General features: G+C 46.6%; 1 protein-coding gene across 2 annotated transcripts; it reads right to left on the reverse strand.

Moving 5' to 3' along the window:
- Positions 1–212: 212 nt before the first annotated feature.
- On the reverse strand, positions 213–21,284 carry LOC132206934 (histone H1-like). 2 transcript variants are annotated; one of them, XM_059642045.1, is made up of 3 exons: positions 20,703–21,284; positions 18,577–18,784; positions 213–4,544 (listed from the first exon to the last, which is right to left on the reverse strand). In XM_059642045.1, exons 1-2 carry the CDS (start codon positions 21,282–21,284, stop codon positions 18,650–18,652), a joined length of 717 nt encoding a protein of 238 aa, XP_059498028.1. In that variant the 3' UTR covers positions 213–4,544; positions 18,577–18,649. The 2 variants fall into 2 exon arrangements, with proteins under 2 accessions (XP_059498028.1, XP_059498029.1); XM_059642046.1 differs by lacking the exon at positions 213–4,544 and adding an exon at positions 11,128–11,344.
- Positions 21,285–23,044: the final 1,760 nt, after the last annotated feature.

The raw sequence follows: 23,044 nt of genomic DNA on the forward strand, positions 1-23,044 counted from the left end.
AAGTGAATCCCGAGGAGAGTATAAAGCCACCAGAACTATACGTAAGGAGGAAAGCAGGAGGGCACAGAGGTGACGTGGGATAGCTTTGCCAAATGAGAGTAAGGAGAATCCAAAGGGATTCTACAAGTACATAAGGATAATAAAGTAACGAGGGAGAGAATACAGCTCATTAAAGATCAACTTACGTGTGGAATCGCTGGGGGGGGGGGGTAAGTACGAAATGAGTAGTTTGCTTCAGTTTTTTATTGTGGAGAAGGATATGGAATCTAGAAATCTTGGAGAAATAAAGAGTGATATGTTTAAATCATCGATGCCACAGAGTTTGGCTGAAATTGTCTCACTATTGAAGAAACATGGTAAAGGAAAGCCAGGGATCTATAGAAGGAGCGAGCCTGATATCAGTGGTGGGCACGATGTTGGAGGAAACCCTGAGGGACATGATTTGGATGTATTTGGAAAGGCCAGGACTGATTCGGGTTGGTCAGTATGGCTTTGTCCATGGAAATCGCATCTCACTAACTTGATTGAGTGTTTTGAAGAAGTAACAAAGAGGATTGATGAAGGCAGAGCAGTTGGTGTGATCTACATGGAGTTCAGTAAGGCATTCGACAAGGTCCTGCATGGTAGACTGGTTAGTGAGGTGAGATGATGTGGAATATAGCAGGAACTAGCCATTTGGATACAGATCTGGCTTGAAGGTCAAAGACAGAGGGAGGTGGTGGAATGTTTCATTTCAGATTGGAGACCTGTGACCAGTGGTGTGCTACAGAGATTGGTGCTGGGTCCGCTCCTTTTCCTTGTTTGGTTGTGAGCGTATGACATGAAAATGAGTCATGCATTGGACATAGAAACATAGAAAATAGGAGCAGGGGAAGACCGTTCAGCCCTTCAACCTGTGGGATGTTTTAATTGTTTAAAAGCCAAAAGAAAGCTGGTGAGGATTCTAGACAGGAGAGAGGGAGAGAAAGACCCTCCTCCTAGATACTCAGTGAACTGGATTAAAATGGCCAAACTGTGCTCTTGCTTATGTCATTCCCAAGTTATATTGTCCTACCCCACAAACATCGCACATTACTCTGACATGAACAAGTCTTTCAGGAGAGTTTCATATTTAGGGTTTTAATTTTCTCTTCTGGGGGACTCCTGTCTGTCATAGCTGCAGGTTTGTGTGTTAATGTCAAATCCCAAGGTCCCAGTTACTTTCAGGCTTCAAACCCGTTTTAAAATGACAAGGCCACAATCCAACAGGACCCTGTTAACCAGTGGCCCATATAAAAAAAAAACAAGCAGGGACTCACAAAGAGAACAAACCTCGGGGTAATAACCATAAACAGCTCACATGGCCACCATGGAGTGTTGCCTGTTGTACAGGCCTCAGGCCTCAGAGCTATGGCCCCCCTCTTGGAGGATGCTCTTGTGCAAAGATCACCCTGTCCCAAAGTCACTCTCTCTCTCTCTTTGGATCTTCTGAGTGAACAACAATTCCCATGGGAGGAACAAGACAGGATTAGTTAAAGGAGACAGAATGAACAGCAGATGCTGGAGACAGAATCAATACAGGGTGGGGCAGGAGGAACACAGCGGGTCCGGCAGCATCAGAGAAGTAGGAATGTCAACATTTCAGGTTGACAGCCCCCCACCAGGACTGGGAAGGGTGAAAGGAGCTGGGAAATAGAGGGAGAAGGGGTTGGGCTGGGGAAGGTATGTGGGATCGTGTTAGGTGAATGCAGGTAGGGGGCAGTGGGGATTGTGTCAGAGCGAAAGGAAGGACAGATAGATGCGAACGAAGATGGACAGGTTGTGTCAGGTCAAGGGGGTAGGGATGAGAGGGAGGGTTGGACAGGGGTGGGGAGATTTACAACTAGTGAATTCTACTTTGAGGCCATTGGGCTGTGGAGTCCCGACGTGGAATTTGAGGTGTTGTTCCTCCAGTTTGTGTGTGGTGTCACTGTGGTACTGGAGGAGGCCTGAGATGGACATGACACCAGGAGAGTGGGAGGGGGAGTTAAAATGGTTGGCAACTGGAAGGTGTTGTTGATGATAGTGTACAGAGCACAGACGCTCCATGAATTGGCCACAGAGTCTGCGCTTGGTCTCACTGGTCACATCGGGGGTACGGATCCAGTAGACCAGTTTGGAGGATGTACTGGTAAACCCCTGTCAGAGAATGGAAAGTTTGTCTGGGGCCTTGGATAGAGGAGAGAGGGGAGGTGTAGGGGCAGGTGTAGCACCTTCCGCGGTTGGAGGGAAAGGTGTTGGGTGTGTTGGGGTTGGTGGGGAGTGTGAAGTGGACGAGAGGGTCGTGCAGTGAGTGGTCCCTATGAAAGGCAGATGGGGAAATATCTCTTTGGTGGTGGGGTCAGATTGCAGATTCTGGCACGGACAGAGGGTGGTGCACTGGTTGTGAATGTTGGTCGGACGGTATGAGGGGGCCAGGGGGATTCTGTCCTTATTTTTGTTGCGGGGAGTGGCTTTGAGGGCAGAATTGTGGAAATGCAAGTGAGACATTTAAGGGCATTGTGAATCTTTGGGAGAGATGGCACAGCAAGTTCCCAACAATTCCAGTCTCAACAGGACACCGACAATCACTCAGCAACATATCAGTAACAATTTGTATTTTGAATACAGTCCTTTCAAAAACGTCACAAACCCCACAAAGTTGCTCAGTAGAACACTCCCTTCCTGCAGCAATGGCATTACAGCAATTGTGGCAAAGCAAGATCCCACTCCAACAAGATAACAGCTGCCAGCCCAATAGTCTGATTCCGTTATCCTTTGCGATGCTGCTTACATGTTAACTGCTTGCTGTAGCTCCAGAAACAAACTCAACTCAAACGCCTCTCTCTGTCTCTCCCTCCCACTCTCTTGCCCTCTTTCTCTCTGTTTCTGCCTCTGTCTCTCTCTGTCTCTCGGCCCCTCAATCTCTCTCTCTGTTCCCCCGCCTTCACCACACACACTCGCACACACACGCGCACAGAGGGACAGCTGCTCACTCCCTCGATACAGAAAGGGAAAACAGGATTTATAAATGAATCTGATGCATTCGTCTCCAGATTTATTCTCAGTGAGGGCTTTATTGTCTCCTCCCCAACAGAGAGCTCTCTATCCCTTTGAGATGTTAATGTCAGGACAGGTTCCTTGTTGAATCTCCCTCAACATTGACATGTTAATTCTAGTGCAGAAAGCTTGATCATTCCTTGTTTTCTTTGACTTTTTTTAAGCTTTGTTATTGTTATCAGTGCAGTTTGAAATGTTGAACATTGATCCCACCGTTGCCTCTAAAATTCTCTGACCCGAAAACCCCCAACATACACAGAAGTGACCAGACTATGGGGATATTTGCTGAGGTCCTCGCTCTGAGGATTTTTATGCCGTCAGTGTGATTCCTAGATATGGCTCTCTCTTTCGGCTTCTGTCTGTCATTGTCCATCTCTCTTCCTGTCCTGCACTCATTGCAGCCATTTCAAGCCTGAATTTCCAACTTCCCCAGGCAAAAGACCAGGTAATCTGTCTCACTTCAGCATCAGCAATTCCTACTGTCACTGACATGACTGATATTTGATCATCTCAAATGCACCTCTCTCTCTTTCTCATTTTCTCTCCCTCTCTTTCTACTGCCCCTCTCCCTTTTTCAAGTCTCTCTCTCTCTCTCTCACACTCCCAATGTCAATTTTAAATTTCTGACATTATTACCCTGAAATTATGGCAAGTCTTTAAGAGACAGTTTGTCATTTCGGGTTTTAATTCCCTCTTTGGGGAGTCCTGTCTGTCAGACACTCACTGTGGACGGTTGGGGTGAACGAGTTTGTGCCAAATTCCAAGACCTTGGTTTTTTTAACCCCAGGCTGCAATCCTGTTTTAAAATGACGCCACAATCTGACAGGACCTAGTGATCCAGAGGCCCCTTTAAAAAAAAACCAGGGTCCAACAGACAAAAATCAAACTTTGGGGGAATAAAGAGACGAAACTCATTTGGGCCCCAGGGAGCACAGCCTGTCGAATAGGCCTCAGGACTGTGTGCCCTTCTGAGAGGATGCACTTGCTCAAAGATTACTTTGTCCCAAACTCTCTGACTCTCTTCAGATCTTCTGAGTGAGGAACAATTCCCTGGGAGAATACAGACAGGACTAGAAAATCTGCAGAGAGATGGCACAACAAGGTCCCAGGGATTTCCTCTCTCAGCAACATTGAAATATTAAACATGTCAGCGGGAAGTTGGGTTTTCAGACCAGATCCTTTTGAAAAATTTACAAAACAAATGAGTTCTCTGATTAGAAGACTCACTGCTTACTAAGATGGCACGGTAGCAAATGACACAGAGCAAGATCCCACATGGAACAACCAGATCATCCGATTCCTTTCTCCCCTGCAATGCTGCTTCAGTGTTAATCATTTTCCCTAATGACAGAACCCATCACTACTGCTGTTTCTCAATCTCAAATATCTCTCCGTCTCTCTCCTCCTGTGGAAAAGGTATTCACACTCCCTCCATGGAAGAAATATTGAGCAAACTCATGGAGCTGCAGTTTTTCAGTGTTTCAATCCTAGAATAAAGAGAAGAAGAGAACAAAGACCAAATAGTAATGTAGCACAGGAACTGGTCCTTTGGCTTTTACACTTCCCCACCCGCTTCCCCTTCACATTCAACCTGTGGCCCCCAGTAATTGACATCTCCACCCTGGGAAAAAGCCTCAGTTTACCACAGTAGTCATGCTATTCACAGTCTTATAAAAATCTGTTTATTTAGCCCTCAACCTCCTGCATTCCAGTGAAATCAAACCCAGTCTATCCAACTTTTCTTCATAGCTAAAATACTCGACACGAAGCAACATCCTGGTAAACCCTTTCTGTACCCTCTCAAAAGCATTCAAACCCTTCTGGTAGTGTGGTGACCAGAACTGTGTACAATATTCCAAGTGTGGCCTGGTTAAATTTCTCTAAAGCTGCAGCATAACTTGACCTTTGTTATACTCAATGCCCTGTCCAATGAAGGTAAGCATGTCATATACCTTTTTTACGACCTTACCTGCCTGTACTGACACCTTCAGTGATCTGTGGGCCTGCACACCCAGATCTCTGTGCATATCAATATTTTTTTTTCTTGATTCATTCACGGGACGAGGGTGTCATTAGCCCATTTATGGCCCATACTTAATTACCCAGAGGGCAGTTAAGAATCAACCACATTGCTGTGGGTTTGGAGTCACAAGTTGGCAAGACCAGGTGAGGATGGCAATTTCCTTCCCTAAGGGGCATGAGTGAACCAGATGGGTTTTTCTGACAATCGGCAATGGATTCACTGTCATCATTAGATTGTTAACTCCAGATATTTATTGAATATAAATTCCCACATCTGCCGTGGTGATCTGAGTCCCTCAGTGCTGAACCCCACTGACTGCAATACTCCCTCAGTGAAGCATTCCTTCAGCCAGGAGTGCTGCAGTAGGGGTGCTGCGCGGAGGGAGTGCAGCACTGAGGGAATGCTGCAGTAGCGGTGCTGCGCTGAGGGAGTGCTGCAGTTAGTGAGGTTCAGCACTGACGGACTCAGCACTCAGGGAATGCTGCACTGAGGGGTTTCAGCACTGAAGGGAGTGCTGCACAGTGTGGGGTCAGCACTGACAATGGATCAGCACAGAGGGATGTCAGCACAGATGGAGTGCTGCAGTGAGCGAGCGCTGCTCTGAGGTGCGGGTCAACATTGAGGGGATTCTACAGAAAGGGTGCTGCACTGAGGGGATGCTGCTCTCGAGGGGGTGGTGGAGTCAGCACTGTGGGGGTGGTCAACACTGAGGGAGGGCAGAACTGAGGGAGGGTCAGCACTGAGATGGGAGGGCTGAGCACTAAGGGAATGCTGCACTCAATGGGGTCAGAACTGGGGGCATGTTGCACAGATTGGAGTAGCACTCAGTGGTGGGTCAGCACTGAGGGAGTGCTGTACTGTAGTGGGTCAGCTTTGGGGAGGTCAGCACAGCGGGAGTGCTGCACTGAGCGAGTGCAGCAATGAAGGAAAGCCAATTTTCAGGGAGTACCGCACTGTCAGAGCATCAATAATAAGGGTGTGCTATGCTGTAGAAGGGTCAATAATAAAGGAATTCTGCACTGTCAGGGGGTTAATATTAAGGGAGTGCTACAGTTTCAGAAAGTTAATGTTGATGGGGGGGCAGCATAGCGTAAAGTGGCGATGGATAAGTGGTAAGTCAAGCTGCACTACTGAAGGGTCAGGACTGAGAGAAAGCTACCCTCTCAGAGGGTCAGTATGAACGGATAGCTTCACTGTCAGGAGGTCAATCTACACAGTGCTCCAGCATTGAGGCTCAATATTAAGTGGCTGCTATAGTGTCAGAGGGTCAATGATGAGCCTGTGTAGAAGTGTTGCAGAGTAAGTGCTGAGGGAGTGCTGCATTGTCAGTGTCATCACTGAGTGAGATCCACACTGTCAGGAGGCCAATTTTTAAGGAGTGCTGCACTGTCAGAGGGTCATTACTGATGGACTACTGCACTGTCAGAACTGTCAGTCATCACAGAGGACTGCACTGTCAGAGGGTGAATGTTAATGGTACGCTAGACAGAGTGGGGTCAGCACTGAGGGAGTGCCACACTGAGGGGAGTCATTACTGAGGGAAACTGCCATCTCAGAGGGTCAACAGTTAGAGTGTGCCAGAGGGTCAGTGCTGAGGAATTACAGCACTGAGAGACGGCCAGCACTCCCTCAGTCCTGACTCTCCGACGGTTTAGCGACTCCCTCAGAACTAACCATCTGGCAACAAGGTACCAACTCAGAACTGACCCTCTCTTTGTTTTGACAATTTAAACATGAGGACGTTCAGCACTTCCTCAGTACTACTGCTCCCTCAATTCTTATCCCATTACAATGAGGCACTGCATTAGTATGGCCCTCTGACAAAGTAGCACAGCCTCAGAACTGACCCATTCATAATGAAGCTTTCCTCAGTACTGACCCTCAGAGTGTTGCTCTAACACAGCACTGACACTCCAATCCTGTAGCACTGTCTCAATTCTGACCCCGTGACAAGGAGGCAACAGCTCAGGATTGACCCTCTGACAATTATGTAGGCCCGCAGATCTGACACTCTGACAGTGCTCGAAGACCTCAGTCCTGTCCCTCTCATGGTGAGGCACTTATTCAGGTCTGACCCTGTTACATTGATCTTCCTCATTGTTGACCCTATCGTGGTGCAGAATTCATTGACACTGACCCACTCCCAGTGTGGCATACCTTTAATAATGAATGTCTGACAGTGCAGCATTCTCTCAGTATTGACCCTCTGACAGTATTTAGGGGAGTGCTGCACTGTCAGAGAGTATGGACTGAGGATGACCTGCACTGTCAGAGGGCAAATATTAATGGAGTGCTCGGGTTAATTTTAATGGAGTTGTGCAGTGTCACAAATTCAACATTAAGAGAGTGCTGCACTGTGAGAGGGGCAATATGAAGTAAATGCTCCACTCTCAGAGGGTCAATTTGATGGGAGCATATCTCTCTGACACTGTCTTATTGGAGGGTCAGTTCTAACGTAGTGCTGCTCCGTCCGAACGTTCGTATAAAGGGAGTGACGCACTATCAGATATTCAGCGAGTGGTGAAATGAGGGGGCGTCAGCTCTAAGTGGGTGAGCACTGATTGTGTGCTGCAGAGAGTGGGCTCAGCACTGAGGGAGTCCTGCACTGAGAGGCGGGGGGAGTCTGCACTGAGGGAAGACAGCAATGAGAAAGTGCTGCATGGAGTAGGGTTGCACTGAGCAGGTGCTGCAGTGAGGGGGGTCAGCACTGAGAGAAAGCTGTACTTTTAGATGTTCAATATTAGTGTGTCCTGCACTGTGAAAGGGTCAATATGACGGCAGACTGCGTTATCAGAGAGGCAATGATGAGTGTATGCTGCACTGCTGAAGTGTTACAATTGAAGGGGTGTTCCATGGTCAGTGTCGATGGTAAGGGACCGTGGCATTCTCAGTGTTATTGCTGAGAGAATACCAGGATGTTGGAGGGTTAATAGTGTGGCAGAGATACACTGTCAGAGAATCAATCATCAGAGAGTACGCACTGATGGAGGGTCAGTACTGAGGGAGTGCCTCATAATCAGAGGGTCGGTTGTCTGGCAGTGCTGGAAAAGCTCAGCAGGTCTGGCATCTGTGGAGGCGAAAACAGAATTAACGTTTCCTTCCTCAGAACTGTTCTGAGGAAGTTCCCCAGCCCAAAATGTTAGCTCTGTTTTTCTCTGCACAGATGCTGCTGGGCCCGCTGAGCTTTACCAGCAACTTTGTTTTTGTTACTAATTTACAGCATCCACAGTTCTTTTGGTTTTTGTTGTCTGACGGTGCTTGTTTGTTTGTGCACCAATCTCTCAATGTGGATTGAATGAACCATCTCACGGGACAGAACCTCAGTTCATCAACCCCCACAAAATGGGCCTCTCAAAGTCTGCCATATCCTTTGTAGTGATCTTCGCAGCAGCTGCACTCCCTCAGTGTGGTCCCTCTGATAGTGCAATGCTCCTTTAATATCGACCTTCTGAAAGCACAGCACGCTCTTAATATTGGCCCTTCAACAGTGCAACACTCCCTCAATGATGACACTGTGACAACGCAGGATTCCCTCAGTACTGGCTCTGCACGCCCCTAAGATTGACCCTGTGACAGTGCACATTCCCTGAATATTGGTCATCCAAGAGAGTGGCAATTCCTCGATGGAGACACTCTGACAATGCAGTTTTCCTACACTACTGATCTTCTGGCAGTGCAGCATTCTGTCATCACTGACTCCTCGATAGTGCAGCAACATGCTTCTCATTGATCCCACCGCCACACCCCTCCACCCGACAGTGCAGTGCAGCACTCCCTCTGTACTGACTCAACATTAATATTGATCCCCTGACGGGCGGTTCCCCTTCATACTCACCCCCTCAAAGAGAAGCTCTCTCTCATCTTTAACCTTCTGACAAAGCAGCACTCCCTTAATATTAACCCGCTACCAGTGTGGCACTCCGTTACAACTGAACTTCTGACAGTGCACAGCTCCAAAAAAAAATGCTCCTCTGAGTGTTGGACACACTCAATATTGGCCCTCCAACAGTGTAGCACTCCTTCAATATTGGACTTCTGACAGTACTGCGCTACTGATCCTTTGACAGTGCCCCGTCATATCAATCTTCTGACGTTATAGCACTCCTTCAGTACTAACTCTCTGTGGGTGCAGCATCTTCTCAGGACTGATTCTGTGATATTTCAGCATTCCCACATCACTAACCCTCTGACAGTGCAGCCCTCCCTTTATATCAACCCTCCAACAGTGCATTATTTCCTTAATATTGGACCTCTGATTGTGTGATACTCCCTCAGTGTCAAACTTGACAATGCAGCACTCCCTCAGAAATAGACATAACAAAATGTGAGGCTGGATGAACACAGCAGGCCAAGCAGCATCTCAGGGGCACAAAAGCTGACGTTTCGGGCCGAGACCCTTCATCAGACAGGGGGGATGGGGTGGGGGTTCTGGAATAAATAGGGAGAGAGCACATCCTCTGAACTAAACCTCTGAAAATGGAGCACTCTCTCATTACAGACCCTGACAGTGCTACACTGCCTCAGTGCTCACTCACCACAAGTGCAGCACTCCATTAATAGTGACCCTCCGACAGCGTGGTACTCCCCTAATATTGGTCCACTGACAGTGCGGCACTCCCTTCATACTGACCTGCTCGCAGTGCAGCACTGCCCTAATATCAAGCCTGCACCTCTATCAGGGTGAGCAAGTGCCCCATTATCAGCATGTCAATTCTGAGGCAGTGCACAATGCCCTTTACCGTACGAGTCATCATCAATACATAGGTGTCAGATTCTGCGCTGTTGATACGGACGTAGTTATCAAACTGTACCTGTCAGTTCATGCTGTGTGATAGTGGGAGGGTTATTACCAAGCTGATCCTGTCAGTTTCTGCTGTATGGATATGTGAAGTTAGTAATCAAAGTGAACCTGTGAGAATCTGTTTGTGAAAATTGGAGTGAAGTTATCACACTGCACCTCAGAATTTAAAAGAAAAACTGTTCATTTGAACGCAGTTATAAAATTGGACCTGTGAAGTTACACTGTGAAACTGGAGTGTTATTAACAATCTGATCTTCTCTGTTGCTACGATGTGGATACGCAAGTGTAGTTATCATTCAGGTCCTGGTAGTTTGATATGTGAGCATAGATATTAATTTGTACATATCAGTTTTCATAATACGAATTTGAGAATGTTTTTAGCAAACTGTACATCAATATGCGAGCGTCAATCTGTTTTTGCCTGTTTCTACAGGGTGAATGATCGAGCAGAGGTAGCAACACACGCTTGTCAGTTTCTATTTGTCAATGTGGCTGAACTTTGGCAGCCAGTAACATTCTCTGTGAGGGTGCAATTTGTTATGTGGTAGCTGTTATTCGAATGATTTAATGCAGAATAGATTCAGCTCCTGAGTGTATATTTTGGATGAGTGTTCAGTCTCTCCATCGTCAAAAAAATGACGTAAACGCCAACAGGCTATGAATGGCAAAATGTGACATTATTGACTTGGTCATCGAGCTGGCTTGTTTTTGTTCACACGTTTTGCCACCATGCTAGGTGACATCATCAGTGGAGCCTCTGATGATGCAACATTATTCTCGTCTGCTTGGAATTTACACTGTCAGGCCTGTTATGCTGAGTACTGCTATTTCAGTTTTCATTTGTATGGGTTTATACATAGGGTCATACATGGGATCCAATTCTGTGTTTGTGTGGAGAACCATCTAGGAATTCCTGTACATGTTTGTTAGGCTTAGGCTGCTACGGTTTCTTTATCCAACAAAAACAAAAAGGTGCTGGATAAGCTCAGCAGGTCTGGCAGCATCAGTGAAGGGAAAAACAGTTCGCCTTTCGGGTTCAGTGATGTGTCCTCGGAACCAGTTACGGCTGAGCTGCAGACTTTGCTTTTTGCTCCTGATTTACAGCATCCTCAGTTCTTTGGTTTTATTTGGTTACTTTGTCCCAGTTCAACTGATGGCCTTCGTTGTCTGAATGTATCACATACTCAGACAATAAAGGCCAACAGGTCAATATGGGGACAAAGTAACCATGGTAGCCCAAGCCAAACACAGACACACACAGGAATTCCTAGAGGCATGGTTTTCCAACCAGTCTTCAATCAACAAGCACATAGAATCGTTCCCCATATACGAAAACTCAGATCAAAACCAGAAATGACAGTACTCACCATAATGGACCATAACAGTATAAATTCAACTCAAGAGTGGAATGACATTGACTCATTGGAGGCTCCACTGATGATGCCACTGAGCACGGTGTTGTACTGTATGGAAAAGAAAAAGCAAGCCAGTTCAACAAGCAAGTCAACATTATCCACTAACCGAGCTGCAGATCTTTGCCAAAAACTTTAAATGCTGAAATTTGTTCAAACTGGGCAGGTGTGCATTGTGAATGTTGAAAAAAACAAACAAAACTTGTATTTCCTCAGTGTTGTTTGAACAAATCTCACTGGAAATTGACCTCAACGTGTGTCTGACTCAATCTGCTTTGTGACTGCGGAAAGGATGTTCTCTGCTCTGACAGCTGTAACATACCTTCTGTTTGTTAGATGCAGCTAGTCACACTTGGCTTTGTGCCAAGGGAATATTACTTTCTCTTAGTCACTCAAGTATTAGGCTGGAGGGAGACAGAAGAGAGCCCTCCTGTAAATCACCATCAGCCAACTTTGATAATATTTCATTGATCAATGCAATGTTCAGTTAATAATCATGACAATATTTCATTTCAAGTCAGGAATCTGAACAGAATTAGGTGTTTGATGATACTCTTGCTCTGAGCTGCTTCTTTGTCTTGTGATTTTTCTTTTTGTTAATTCCATACCAATTGAGTGAAGTGCAGACACTAAGTGTCCAGATCCACGAATGGGATTACACAATGCGAGTGTGTCTGTGGATATGAGTTTTTGTTTATCTATTCATGTCTCACACAATCTGAGCCTTTGTTAAATTACTTATGTATTCACACAGCAGAGACTGGCAGGGACCGATGAGATTCTGCCCTGTGTTTATTTGAGAAGTCAAACTGTACTTGACCGTGGTTTTCTTTCCCCTTTGTGAATATGAGAATGTTGTTGTCAGTTCTTACCTGATTGTGTGTGATGTGGGAATGTTTGTGTCAGTTTCTGCAAGGTGAGTATACTTATCCATCTGTGTCAGTTGTTTTCTGCTATCTGAATGTAGGAGAGTAGGCTTCAATCTTTGCTTCTCAGTTTCTGCTATGTCAACAGGTGAGCTTGGTTTTTCATCTTTACCTGCAAGTTCCGAGCTTTGAACGTGTGGGTACAATTGTTAACATAATTCTGAATGTTTCTGCTTGTAAAAATGCAACCATATTCATCCAATCGTACTTGTCATTTTCAAACAAGTGAATATGAATATCAGACTGATATCTACATTGTCAGTTTCTGTTCTGTAATTGAGTGTGCTTTTCAGTGTTTAATTAGTTATTAATTTGTATTATTAATTTAAATGGTTAATTTATTTATTAATTATATTATTAATAATATAATTATTATTACTATGCAGTTATTAATTTGTACCAATTTTTCTTGGTTTACAATGTCACTAGAGAGCTGATCTGTACCTGTCAGTTTCTGCTGAGAGTTTATTTATCAAATTGTTCCTGTCAGTTTCTGCTCTGTCAATCTGAGAGTGCAGTTATTAATCTATACCTGTCAGTTTCTGCAAGGTGAATGAGGGGGTTCTGTTATGAACATACACCATCAGATTCTGCTCAGAGAAGTGAGAGCAGTTATGCTGCCACCATCAACTTTGCTCTGTAAATCTGAGTGCAGTTATTCATCTGCGCTTGTCAGTTTCACGTTTGTGAATGTGAGTAATTAGTGTTCTCTCCCCAACTGTTTCTTTTTCTTGAATATCAGTTTAGTTATCATCCTGTCCTTGGGGAGGCCAGGGAACTTGGGGAAATAAATATGGATGTCTTGAAAATAGTCTGCATGACATTAACAGGAGTTGTTAGAGGCAGCAAGAGTAAAAATACAAAGTGGCTAAATCGACAGGACCCAAACAAGTTTTTGTAGATTTTCAGGATATCAGGATTTTGTGGGAAGCTGTGTTGATAATTTGAACAAATGACATTGTTTTCTTGCTTTCTTGTAATATTTCGAGGGAAGGATCATCCCATCCCTGTCACATATTGCAATACGAAGTGTGATTATGGTCATCAAATGTGTACACTCAGTTTCTGTTATGTGAATGTGACAGTGCAGTTATAAATCTCAGTTTCTGCAGTGATAATGAGAGTGTAATTATCAGTCTGTCAGTTTCTGCTATATCCATATGGGTTTAGTTATTATCAGTACATGTTAGTTTCTGTCATATGAATGTGACAGTGTCATCAGCCTGCCTCTGACAGTTACTGTACTGAAGGTGCGTGACTGTAGTTACCAAGCTGTAGCTCTCCATTACTGCCATGTGAATGAGGGTAGTTGTGCACCTACACCTTGGCTTTCTAATGATCAATGTGTGAGTGTCGTTGTCATTTATATACCTGTTTGGATTTGCTTGTCAATCTGAGTTTAGTTATCGATCTGTACTTGTCAGATTCTGCTGAGAAAATGTATGATTAGTTATCAAACTGTACCCGTCAGTGTAAACAATGTGAAATCGGGAGATTTATTATTAATCTGTTCCTGTCAGTTTTTGTGTGGATATGATAGATGTGTTATCAAAAGTTCTGTCAGTAACTACCATGTGAGCATCTGAGTCTATTTACCGGTCAGTCCCTGTCCGTTTCAGCTCTGTATCCGAGTGTGCAGTTGTTAGTCTGCAACTGGTAGTCTCTGCTACATGACTATTTCAGGGCATTCATCAAACTTTCCCTATCAGGGAGTGAGTGTGCTATGAATGTGCTTAGCAATTTGGACTTGCCAGTTACGGTATAGAAATGTAAATAACAATTTCTCCTTGTCAGTTTCTGCTCTATGTGTTAATGAGTGGAGTTAGAAATCTGTACACATGTTTGTACCACACAAATACAGGTACAGATGTGACTCTTTCTCTGTATGTTTCTGCTACGTGAATATCTAAGCATGGTTATCAATCGGTACATGCCAGCTGCTGCTTTGTGAATCTGTGAATTTAGTTGTCAGTCCATGCCGATCAGTTTCTGCTTTAAGAATGTATGAGTGCAGTTATCAACCTGTACCTGTCAGTTATTGCTCCATCTATTTGTTTTGTGCAATGGATTGTGTCGAAGCAAAAGGTTTTGTAACTCCAACAGTGCAGAGTCTAACTGGGAGAAGTTATCAAGGGCTGTTCATCAGGATAACATCAGCTTTTCTGACTGCATTCGTAACATAATTCTGTGAGTAATGCTGTGGAATAGACAGATGTGGCATTCCTTTCTTCGAGTCTAAAGGAAAAGGGCAACGAACAAATCAACTGTATTCAGCTGAATGACCACGATATCCCTTCTACAGGGAAGGGTATTGGCTAATTCACTTCATTATTCTCATGAATATTACATAACCCTGCTCTGTGGTGTGACGGTGCACGGCAGCAGCAATACTCTTATGATGTGCTGTTGTGGGGATGAAGAAAGCAAAAGGACTTGTATTTTCTGTCTTACAGTGGAGAAGATTTAAACTTATTGAACATGGTCAAACTCTTTGCCAAAAAAATTGACAATTACAAGAGATTTAGTTAAGTGGATCATTCTTCATTGCTTTAAATGGAGATTACATCATTAATGTGAAGAAACAGCATTCTGTTTTCCTGCTTTTTTATGTAATTTCCTTTGGAGGGGCAAGTGACACAAAACTGTTTAACCTAGTTGCCAAATTCACTTCCATGCTTCCCCACCGACGCCACCCCGCCCCCGACCCAAAAAGAAATTTTGCAAGCCAGATGGGAAATATGGTTTCTATTCCTGAAGGTGAACATGTTGAGGATCACGTTATGATGAAGTTGGGGTTGTCAAATCTTATACTGCCATGGCACACTTATTGAAATGGAATGCTGGCTGAATGGGATCAGAATTGTCAGGTGCTTGTTTTTGTCTACGATCAACCTGATGGGCTCAAAGGTCTTTTTTCTGTCCTGTAGACACCTCCTCTGCTTATATAAAAAAAGCCGTAAACATTTTGTATGTATCCACTTGTTACCTGTAGTGTATATGGGTATACATTGTTGTTAGTCTTTGTATGTTATGTATTGATACAATGAGCATATTTGGGACTCAATCTGAATCAGTCAGCAGCTTTGTGTGTGTGTCTGCATGTGCTCAGTAGTGATTTGCTACTTGCCAGTAACACTTGTCACACGTGGTTGTTGAAACTAGGCAACATGATATATTTCTTAGAGGGGGTAACAAGGTGTAGAGCTCGATGAACAAAGCAGGTCAGGCAGAGGAACAGGAAAGCTGACATTTTGGGACTGTTAGAAATGGGTGAAGAGAAAGGGACTCTGCAATAAAGAGAGAGAAGTGAGGAGATGATAATGAAAGGTGGATAAGGACCAGATAGGTGGAGAGAAGATGGACAGTTCAAGGAGGCAGGGCTGGAGCCAGTAAAGGTAAGTGTAGAGAGGGAGTTTGGATGTGGATTGGTCAGTTGAGGGAAGGTGGAGTGGTCAGGGAGGTAGGGATGATACTAGTTGGCCAGAGGTGTGGGTGTGTGTTGGTCAGTGAAGTGGGAGGAGCAGATTGGTGAGAGAAAAGATGGACAGGTCAAAGAGGCAGGGACCTGCTGGATGGGTTTGGGGTGGAGATATTTTGAAGCCCACATTGGGTTGCAGAGCTCTCAAGCGAAATCTGAGGTGCTGTTCGTGCAGTCTTCCGGTGGCAATGTTGTGGCACTGGAGGCAGCGTGGGATGGATATGTTGTCCAAGGAGTGGAAGGGGGTACTGAAGTGGTTCACAACTGGGAGTTGCAGTCATTTGTCAAGATACGAGCGTAGGTGTTCGACAGAGCAGTCTCCAAGCCTCTGTTTGGTTTCCCCAAAGTGGAGGCGGCCTCATCGGGAACAGCGGATACAATGCACCACATTAGCGGACATGTAGATGAACATCTGTTTGATGTGGAAGGTTTTCTTGGGATGGGGATAAGGGGAGAGATGTTGCGGCAGGTGTTGCACTTCCTGCTGTTGCAGTGAGAAGTGGGGGTGGGGCTAGTGGGGAGTGTGGAGTGGACGAGGGAGTCAGAGAGAACAATCCCTCTGGAAGGCAGATAAAGGGTGGTGAGGGGAAAAAATAAGTGTCCTTCGGAGTGGGGTGAGATTGAAGGTGGCAGAAGTGGAGGAGGTTTATGCCTTGAATGCAGAGTTTGATGGAGTGATATGTGATGACAAAAGGATATTATCTGAGTCTTTGAGAGACAATGGGAACTGCAGATGTTGGAGAATCCAAGAGAATAAAGTGTGGAGCTGGATGAACACAGCAGGCCAAGCAGCATCTCAGGAGCACAACAGCTGATGTTTCGGGCCTAGACCCTTCAGAGAGGGGGATGGGGAGAGGGTTCTGGAATAAATAGGGAGAGAGGTGGAGGCAGACTGAAGATGGAGAGAAAAGAAGATAGGTGGAGAGGAGAGTATAGGTGGGGAGGTAGGGAGGGGATAAGTCAATCCAGGAAAGATGGACAGGTCAAGGAGGTGGGATGAGGTGGTGGGTGGGAAATGGAGGTGCGGCTTGAGGTGGGACGAAGTGATGGGTGAGGGGAAGAACAGGTTCGGGAGACAGAGACAGGCTGGGCTGGTTTTGGGATGCAGTCGGGGGGAGGGGATGAGCTGGGCTGGTTTTGGGATGCAGTGGGGGGAGGGGAGACTTTGAAGCTGGTACAGTCCACATTGATACCATTGGGCTGCACAGTTCCCAAACGGAATATGAGTTGCTGTTCCTGCAACCTTCGGGTGGCATCATTGTGCCACTGCAGGAGGCCAGGACGAACATGTCGTCTAAAGAATGGGAGCGGGAGTTAAAATGGTTCACGACTGGGAGGTGCAGTTGTTCATTGCAAACCGAGCAGAGGCGTTCTGCAAAGCGGTCCCCAAGCCACCGCTTGGTTTCCCCAATGTACAGGGAGCCAGACCAGGTACAATGGATACAGTATACCACATTGGCAGATGTGCAGGTGACCATCTGCTCAACATGGAAAGCTATTGTGGGGCCTGGGATGGGGGTGAGGGAGGTGGTGTGGGGGCAAGTGTAGCACTTCCAGCAGTTGCAGGGGAAGGTGCCAGGTGTGGTGGGGTTGGAGGGAAGTGTGGCATGAACAAGGGAGTCACAGAGCGAGTGATCTCTCCAGAAGGCAGAAGGGTGGGGATGGAAAAATGTCTTGGGTGGTGCGGTCGGATTGTAGATGGCAGAAGTGTCGGAGGATGATGTGTTGTATCCGGAGGTTGGTGGGGTGGTGTGTGAGAACGAGGGGGATCCTCTGGGGATGGTTGTGGTGGGGTCAGGGTGTGAGGGATGTGTTGCAGGAAACGTGGGAGACGTGGTCAAGGGCGTTCTCGACCACTGCTTTTTGGGGGGGGGGGGGGGGGGGGGGTGGAGAGAACAGAAGTTGAGGTCCTTAAAGAACTTGGACATCTGGGATGTGCGGGAGTGGGAGCAGATGCAGCAGAGGTGGAGGAATTGGGAATAGGGGGACGGCATTCTTGCAGGAGGGTAGGTGTATTCTAGGTAGCTGTGGGAGTTGGTTGGCTTGAATTAGATACCAGTTTCCAGGTGGTTGCCAGAAATGGAAACAGAGGTCCAGGAAGGAGAGAGATGTATCAGGTGAACTTAAAGTTGGGGTGGAAGGTGTTAGTAAAGTCAATGAACTGTTTGAGCTCCTTGTGGGAGCACAAGGCAGCATCGATACAGTCAGTCATTGATATAATGGAGGAAGCGGGGTGGGGTGGGGCCAGTGTAGCTGTAAAAGATGGGCTGGTCCACGTATCCTACAAAGAGACAGGAATAGCTTGGGTCCATGCGGGTGCCCGTGGCCACCCCCTTTGACTGTAGGGAGTGGGAGAAGTTGAAGGAGATGTGGGTGGAGTCACAGACACAGGTGGGAGTTCCTGCATCTGGGTGGGTGGGCGGGGGGAATGATGGTGTAGGCAAGGGAGTTGAGATAATTGGAGATCAGTTTGTTGGGGCGGGGTCATGCAGAGGCAATGGGTCACCAGGGGCAGTCGGGTTTGTGGATTTTGCAATGAAGCAAAAACAGTTAACATGGCGTTGGGGAAAGATGAGGTTGGAGGCTGTTGGCAGGAGGTTACCTGAGCGGTTGAGGTTGTGGATGGTCTGGGGGATGATGTTTTGGTGATCAGGACAGGGTCATGATCAAGGGGGTGGTAGGAGGAGTCTCTCTCTGTCCAGTTTGAGGCAAAGTACATTTCCTAAATGTAAATTGGATTCAGTTCCTGTTTGAGTACTTTCAACAAAGAGTCACCCGTTAACATTTCAAAGATGTGAATGTTGATGGACTATGAATGATGTTAATTGGAACTAGCGGGATGTCAATTGGCAATGGAAACATTACAAAGAGAAACTTGCCTTTTCTCAGTTGGGATTGGGTGGTTGTTTCCTTGGTCAAGTCTCCGGAAATTGAGCTCAATGTAAGTCTGATTCAATCCGCTCTGACTATGGGAAAGATATTCTCCATTCTGATCACAGGAACGTGCCTGCTGTTAGTTGGAAGCAACTGCACACACTCGGCTTTGTACCAAGGAAATATTGCATCAACTGGTTTCAAGTATTTTGCCTGGAGGAAAACAGAAGAGATATCTCTCGTAAATCAACATCAGCCAACTTTGACAATATCAAACAGATTAACATATTCAGGTACCAGTTATTAGGATGTTTCTTTTCTAGAACTTCACCTCCCAAAGCAGCAGAACTCCAAAAGCTTATGATTTTTAATATAAGCCTGTTGGACCACAACATTGTGTCATGAGAGTTGTGTCTTTTCTTTAAAAGGCATCAATTTAAACACAAGTCTGACTCAATTCTTACATCGAACTGCTCCTTGTCTGAGTTTTTTTTTAAAATATGAAATTCGATACCAACTGGGCGACATTCAGAAACTGAACAGTAATTGCACAGCTCCATCTAAGGTGCTACCTGAAGAGGGTGAACTGGTGACACAGCTCATGTAACCAGATCCCAACACACTGACTGTTGAAGAGAACAACAGCCACTATTTCAAATGTTTTTTTTCCCCGAGACGTGTGATCTGTTAACTCCAATCTGCGTCCTTGACGGGTATTCGCCGCCCCACCCCCACACCTGGCTCCCGGCAACTCGCAACTAACAGCATGAAACAGCTGCCAAACAGTGAATTGTCAGTGTTTAGAAGTCTAAAAGCTACAAGACTGACCCCCAGCAGCTTCTTGCCGCTGTGTCTCCCTCAGCAGGCCCACACACAGCCCGAGAAAGGCCTCTCTCTCCCCGCCCCGCGGCCGCTCTCTCTCCAAGTTCCGGGACCAGTTCCTGCCCCGCTCGGCCTCTTACCAACAGACCCCGGTTCTCCCTGAACTGAGCCCGAATCAATGCCGGTCTCGGAGCCCCCCTCTGTGTCCCAGACTCACATCTCGATACGCTGCCGGAAGGAGCCTGCTGCTCCCTCGCTTCCCTGGGCGCTGGTCTCTCCATTGCGGTCTGTTTCAAACAAACCTCTTCCACTCACTGAGTAAATGCCCCTCAATGACAGCGAAGGGGGAGGGCCTCACGCATGCGCTCGCCTGGTCATCAAAAAGCAACATTGGGGGCCGGGCCAGCCTCACGCATGCGCTGTTAACCCCATTTTTTAAAAACAAGAGTTTGCAGGCAGCGCGGACCGGACACGGGATCATTGCCTGATCTGTATGTACCAGTCAGGAGGGAAGCGCGGGGTTTAATACAACCCAGGCAAACTGATCAACCTGCCGGGTAACCGTGGTTAATCAATCTGATCAAACCCGCCGATTTAAACAACTTCAAAGCGATTAATTACAGAATCCCTTTTTTTTTCGGGGCATGTTTAATTTGTAATTGCAATTGCTGCCTGAAATGCATTTCGCAGGCAAATGGAAGGAATAACCGTTAAAACATCGCCAGAGATCGTAGCATCAAAGTTAGATAAAATATCATTCCTGGAAGGGTTATACTGCAATATGCGACATTAGTGTCTGGGCAGAATTACAAGCCGTGGCAGGAAATAACCAGATGCAGTTCCAGTGACCCTCCCGACATGATTCCATCCTCATTTTCAGTCTCCGCTCTCGGAAATGTGATATTTGAGTTACTAGAATCAATTCAAGTTTATGCTCTGTCTGCACTCGGAACCGGGACAGGGATAATTTGACTTATAGACGGAGCTGCAGATGCTGGACAATCTGACAGAAGGTGTAGAGTTGGATGGACAGAGCGAGCCGAGCAGCATCAGAGGAGCAGGAAGAAGGATCTCGGTCCGAAACGTCAGCTTTCCTGCTCCTCTGATGCTGCTTGGCCTGTTATGTCCAGCCAGCTCTACACCTTGTTATCTCAGGGATCATGTGATCCGGGCTCAGCTCTTTCCTGGAGAGATGTGGGTGGCTCTGAGAAGAGCCTTTGGGTTCAGGTGGTGACACGATACACCGACTGCTTCATTTCTTTGCTGCTTTCTTGGTCACTTTCGCTTTGGCCTTCGCCTTCGTTCTCACCGATTTCGGAGCCGGTTTTGAGGCCTTGGGGCTCTTGGTCTTTTTCACCTTCTTCACGGGAGTCTTTTTCTGAGGCGCTGCTTTCTTCGCCGCTTTCTTTGGCGTTGCTGCCTTCTTGGCGGCCGCTTTCTTTCCTGTTGCTTTCTTGGCTGGGGATTTCTTCGCTGCTACCTTCTTGGCCGTTGTTTTCTTCACGGCTGCTTTCTTGGCGGCTGCTGCGGGTCTCGCCTTCTTTCCCACTTTTGCCTTGACCTGATTCTTTGCGAGTTTGAAGGAGCCGGAGACGCCCTGGCCCTTCACCAGAACCAGGGAGCCTTTCGCCAGGCACCTCTTGGTAGCCATCCTGATCTGTGCATTCTGCTTCTCCACATTGATCCCGCTTCTCTGCAGCGCCTTCTTTATAGCGGCCAGAGACGTCCCCTTCCGATCGCTGTTCTCCCCGACAATCTTCACAATCCGCTCGCCCAACCCGGGACCGGCTGGCTTTTTCCTGGGGGCCGCCGCCTTCTTCTTCTTGGGAGCCTTGGGTTTGGTGCTGGCGGAGGCTGGAGGAGCCGTTTCGGCGGCTGCACTGTCGCTCATGTCGGGAACTCTGCGCTGAATCTCTCTCTGTCAGACTGAGCTGGGTCAGCAATGAAGCTGCTGGTGGCGGCACTGAGCAACTTAAAGGCAGCGAGCGGACGGCGCGGAGACAACCTGCCCTCAGCTCCCTGCTCCTGCTGCCTCTCTGTGTTTCTCTCTCGGCAGAAACTCTCCAATTCCTCTGCAATTCCGCATCTCCAGAGAGCCAGGTTCGATCGTTCCTGACCATGACACGGGAAGGTTTGCGGCCAAAAAGTTTTCACTCGAATTGACGGCTCCGTTGTCGAGTTACACGCATTTTGCTGTTGCACTGATCGCGCTCTCTGAGCTGAGCGCTGGCATTATCCTCACTTTTGGGCTGAAATCTTGAAATCAACAAATACACAGCCTTGAATTCTAGCTTTCGGGTTTAGTGGGGGAGCAGGTGGATAATTGGAATTGAAAATATTTTCGATCTGCACAAGAGAGATTCGGAAATATCATGATATGAGCGGACAGACAAACACAGTGACGTTAGACTAACCCGCCCGCCCTTTTCCCACAGTCTCTCTGATTCAATATTCACATCCACACAGTCACAGGCCAGAAACATTGCCAAATGTAAATGTGGAAGGATATCATTTATTTTCCTTTCAGCTTTTGCTCGGATATCAGGGAGTTGTTGGAGATTTTCCCCTCAGTAACTGTTAAAATCTCTGAGGCCGGTGTGCTGGAGATTCGCTCTTCTCCACATTCAGCTGCAAAAGCCAATCATCTGGTTTGAAGTTCCATTGATCACCCAGATCAGTTTTTTTTTTATTTTCATTCCGGTGACAATACTCAACATCGGTTCTGGGAGTAATCAGACATAGAAACACAAATAATGGCAACTTGGCCGAAGCTTTCGGCCCTTCAAACCTCTCCTCCAACTCATCATGAAAATGGCAGGTCATCTAACTCAATAGCCTGTGTCCGTTTTTCTCTCATATGGAGTCGTTCAGCAAGGATGCATAACCTTCAGTCCAACCATAGCATGCCGAATATAATGGCAAACTGAACTAGTTCCACCTGCCTGTCCCTGGCCTGTTTCCTTTCAAACCTGTCATATTTACCTACTTATCCAAACGCCGTTTCAAGGCTGTATTTGTAGACACATGGGCCGTTTCCTCAGAAGTTCATTCCACTTGCAGCCGGCTCTGTGACAATAAAACCCTCGTGTCTTTTGTTTTAATCTCTCTACTGTCACTGTAAAAATGTTCACGCCGTTCCTCAATTCCCCCCATCCCAGGCAAAAGACAACTCTCATTAACTCTGTCTCACCCCCTCATTATTTTATGAACTTGTATAAGCTGCCTTTCAACATGCCACACTCTAGTGAAAAAAAAACTCCCAGCCTTTCCATCCTTCCTTTATAACTCGAAAACTACATACTCGGCAATTACTGGTGAGCCTCTTTTGAACCATCCCCACCTTAATACTGTCCTTCCTCCAACTGGCCAACTGGCCTCACCCAATGCCCTGTGTAACGTCAATGTGATTGTCGCCTCCTAAACTCAAAGGACTGAGCAGTGAAGGAAAGCGTGCCAAACACCTTCTTCACAATCCTGAGATAATGGGAACTGCAGATGCTGGAGAATTCCAAGATAATAAAATGTGAGGCTGGATGAACACAGCAGGCCAAGCAGCATCTCAGGAGCACAAAACCTAGACCCTTCATCAGAGAGGGGGATGGGGAGAGGGAACTGGAATAAATAGGGAGAGAGGGGGAGGCGGACCGAAGA

This window comes from Stegostoma tigrinum, chromosome 44, assembly GCF_030684315.1.
Source record: "Stegostoma tigrinum isolate sSteTig4 chromosome 44, sSteTig4.hap1, whole genome shotgun sequence".
In the NCBI taxonomy this organism is placed as follows: Eukaryota; Metazoa; Chordata; class Chondrichthyes; order Orectolobiformes; family Stegostomatidae; genus Stegostoma; species Stegostoma tigrinum.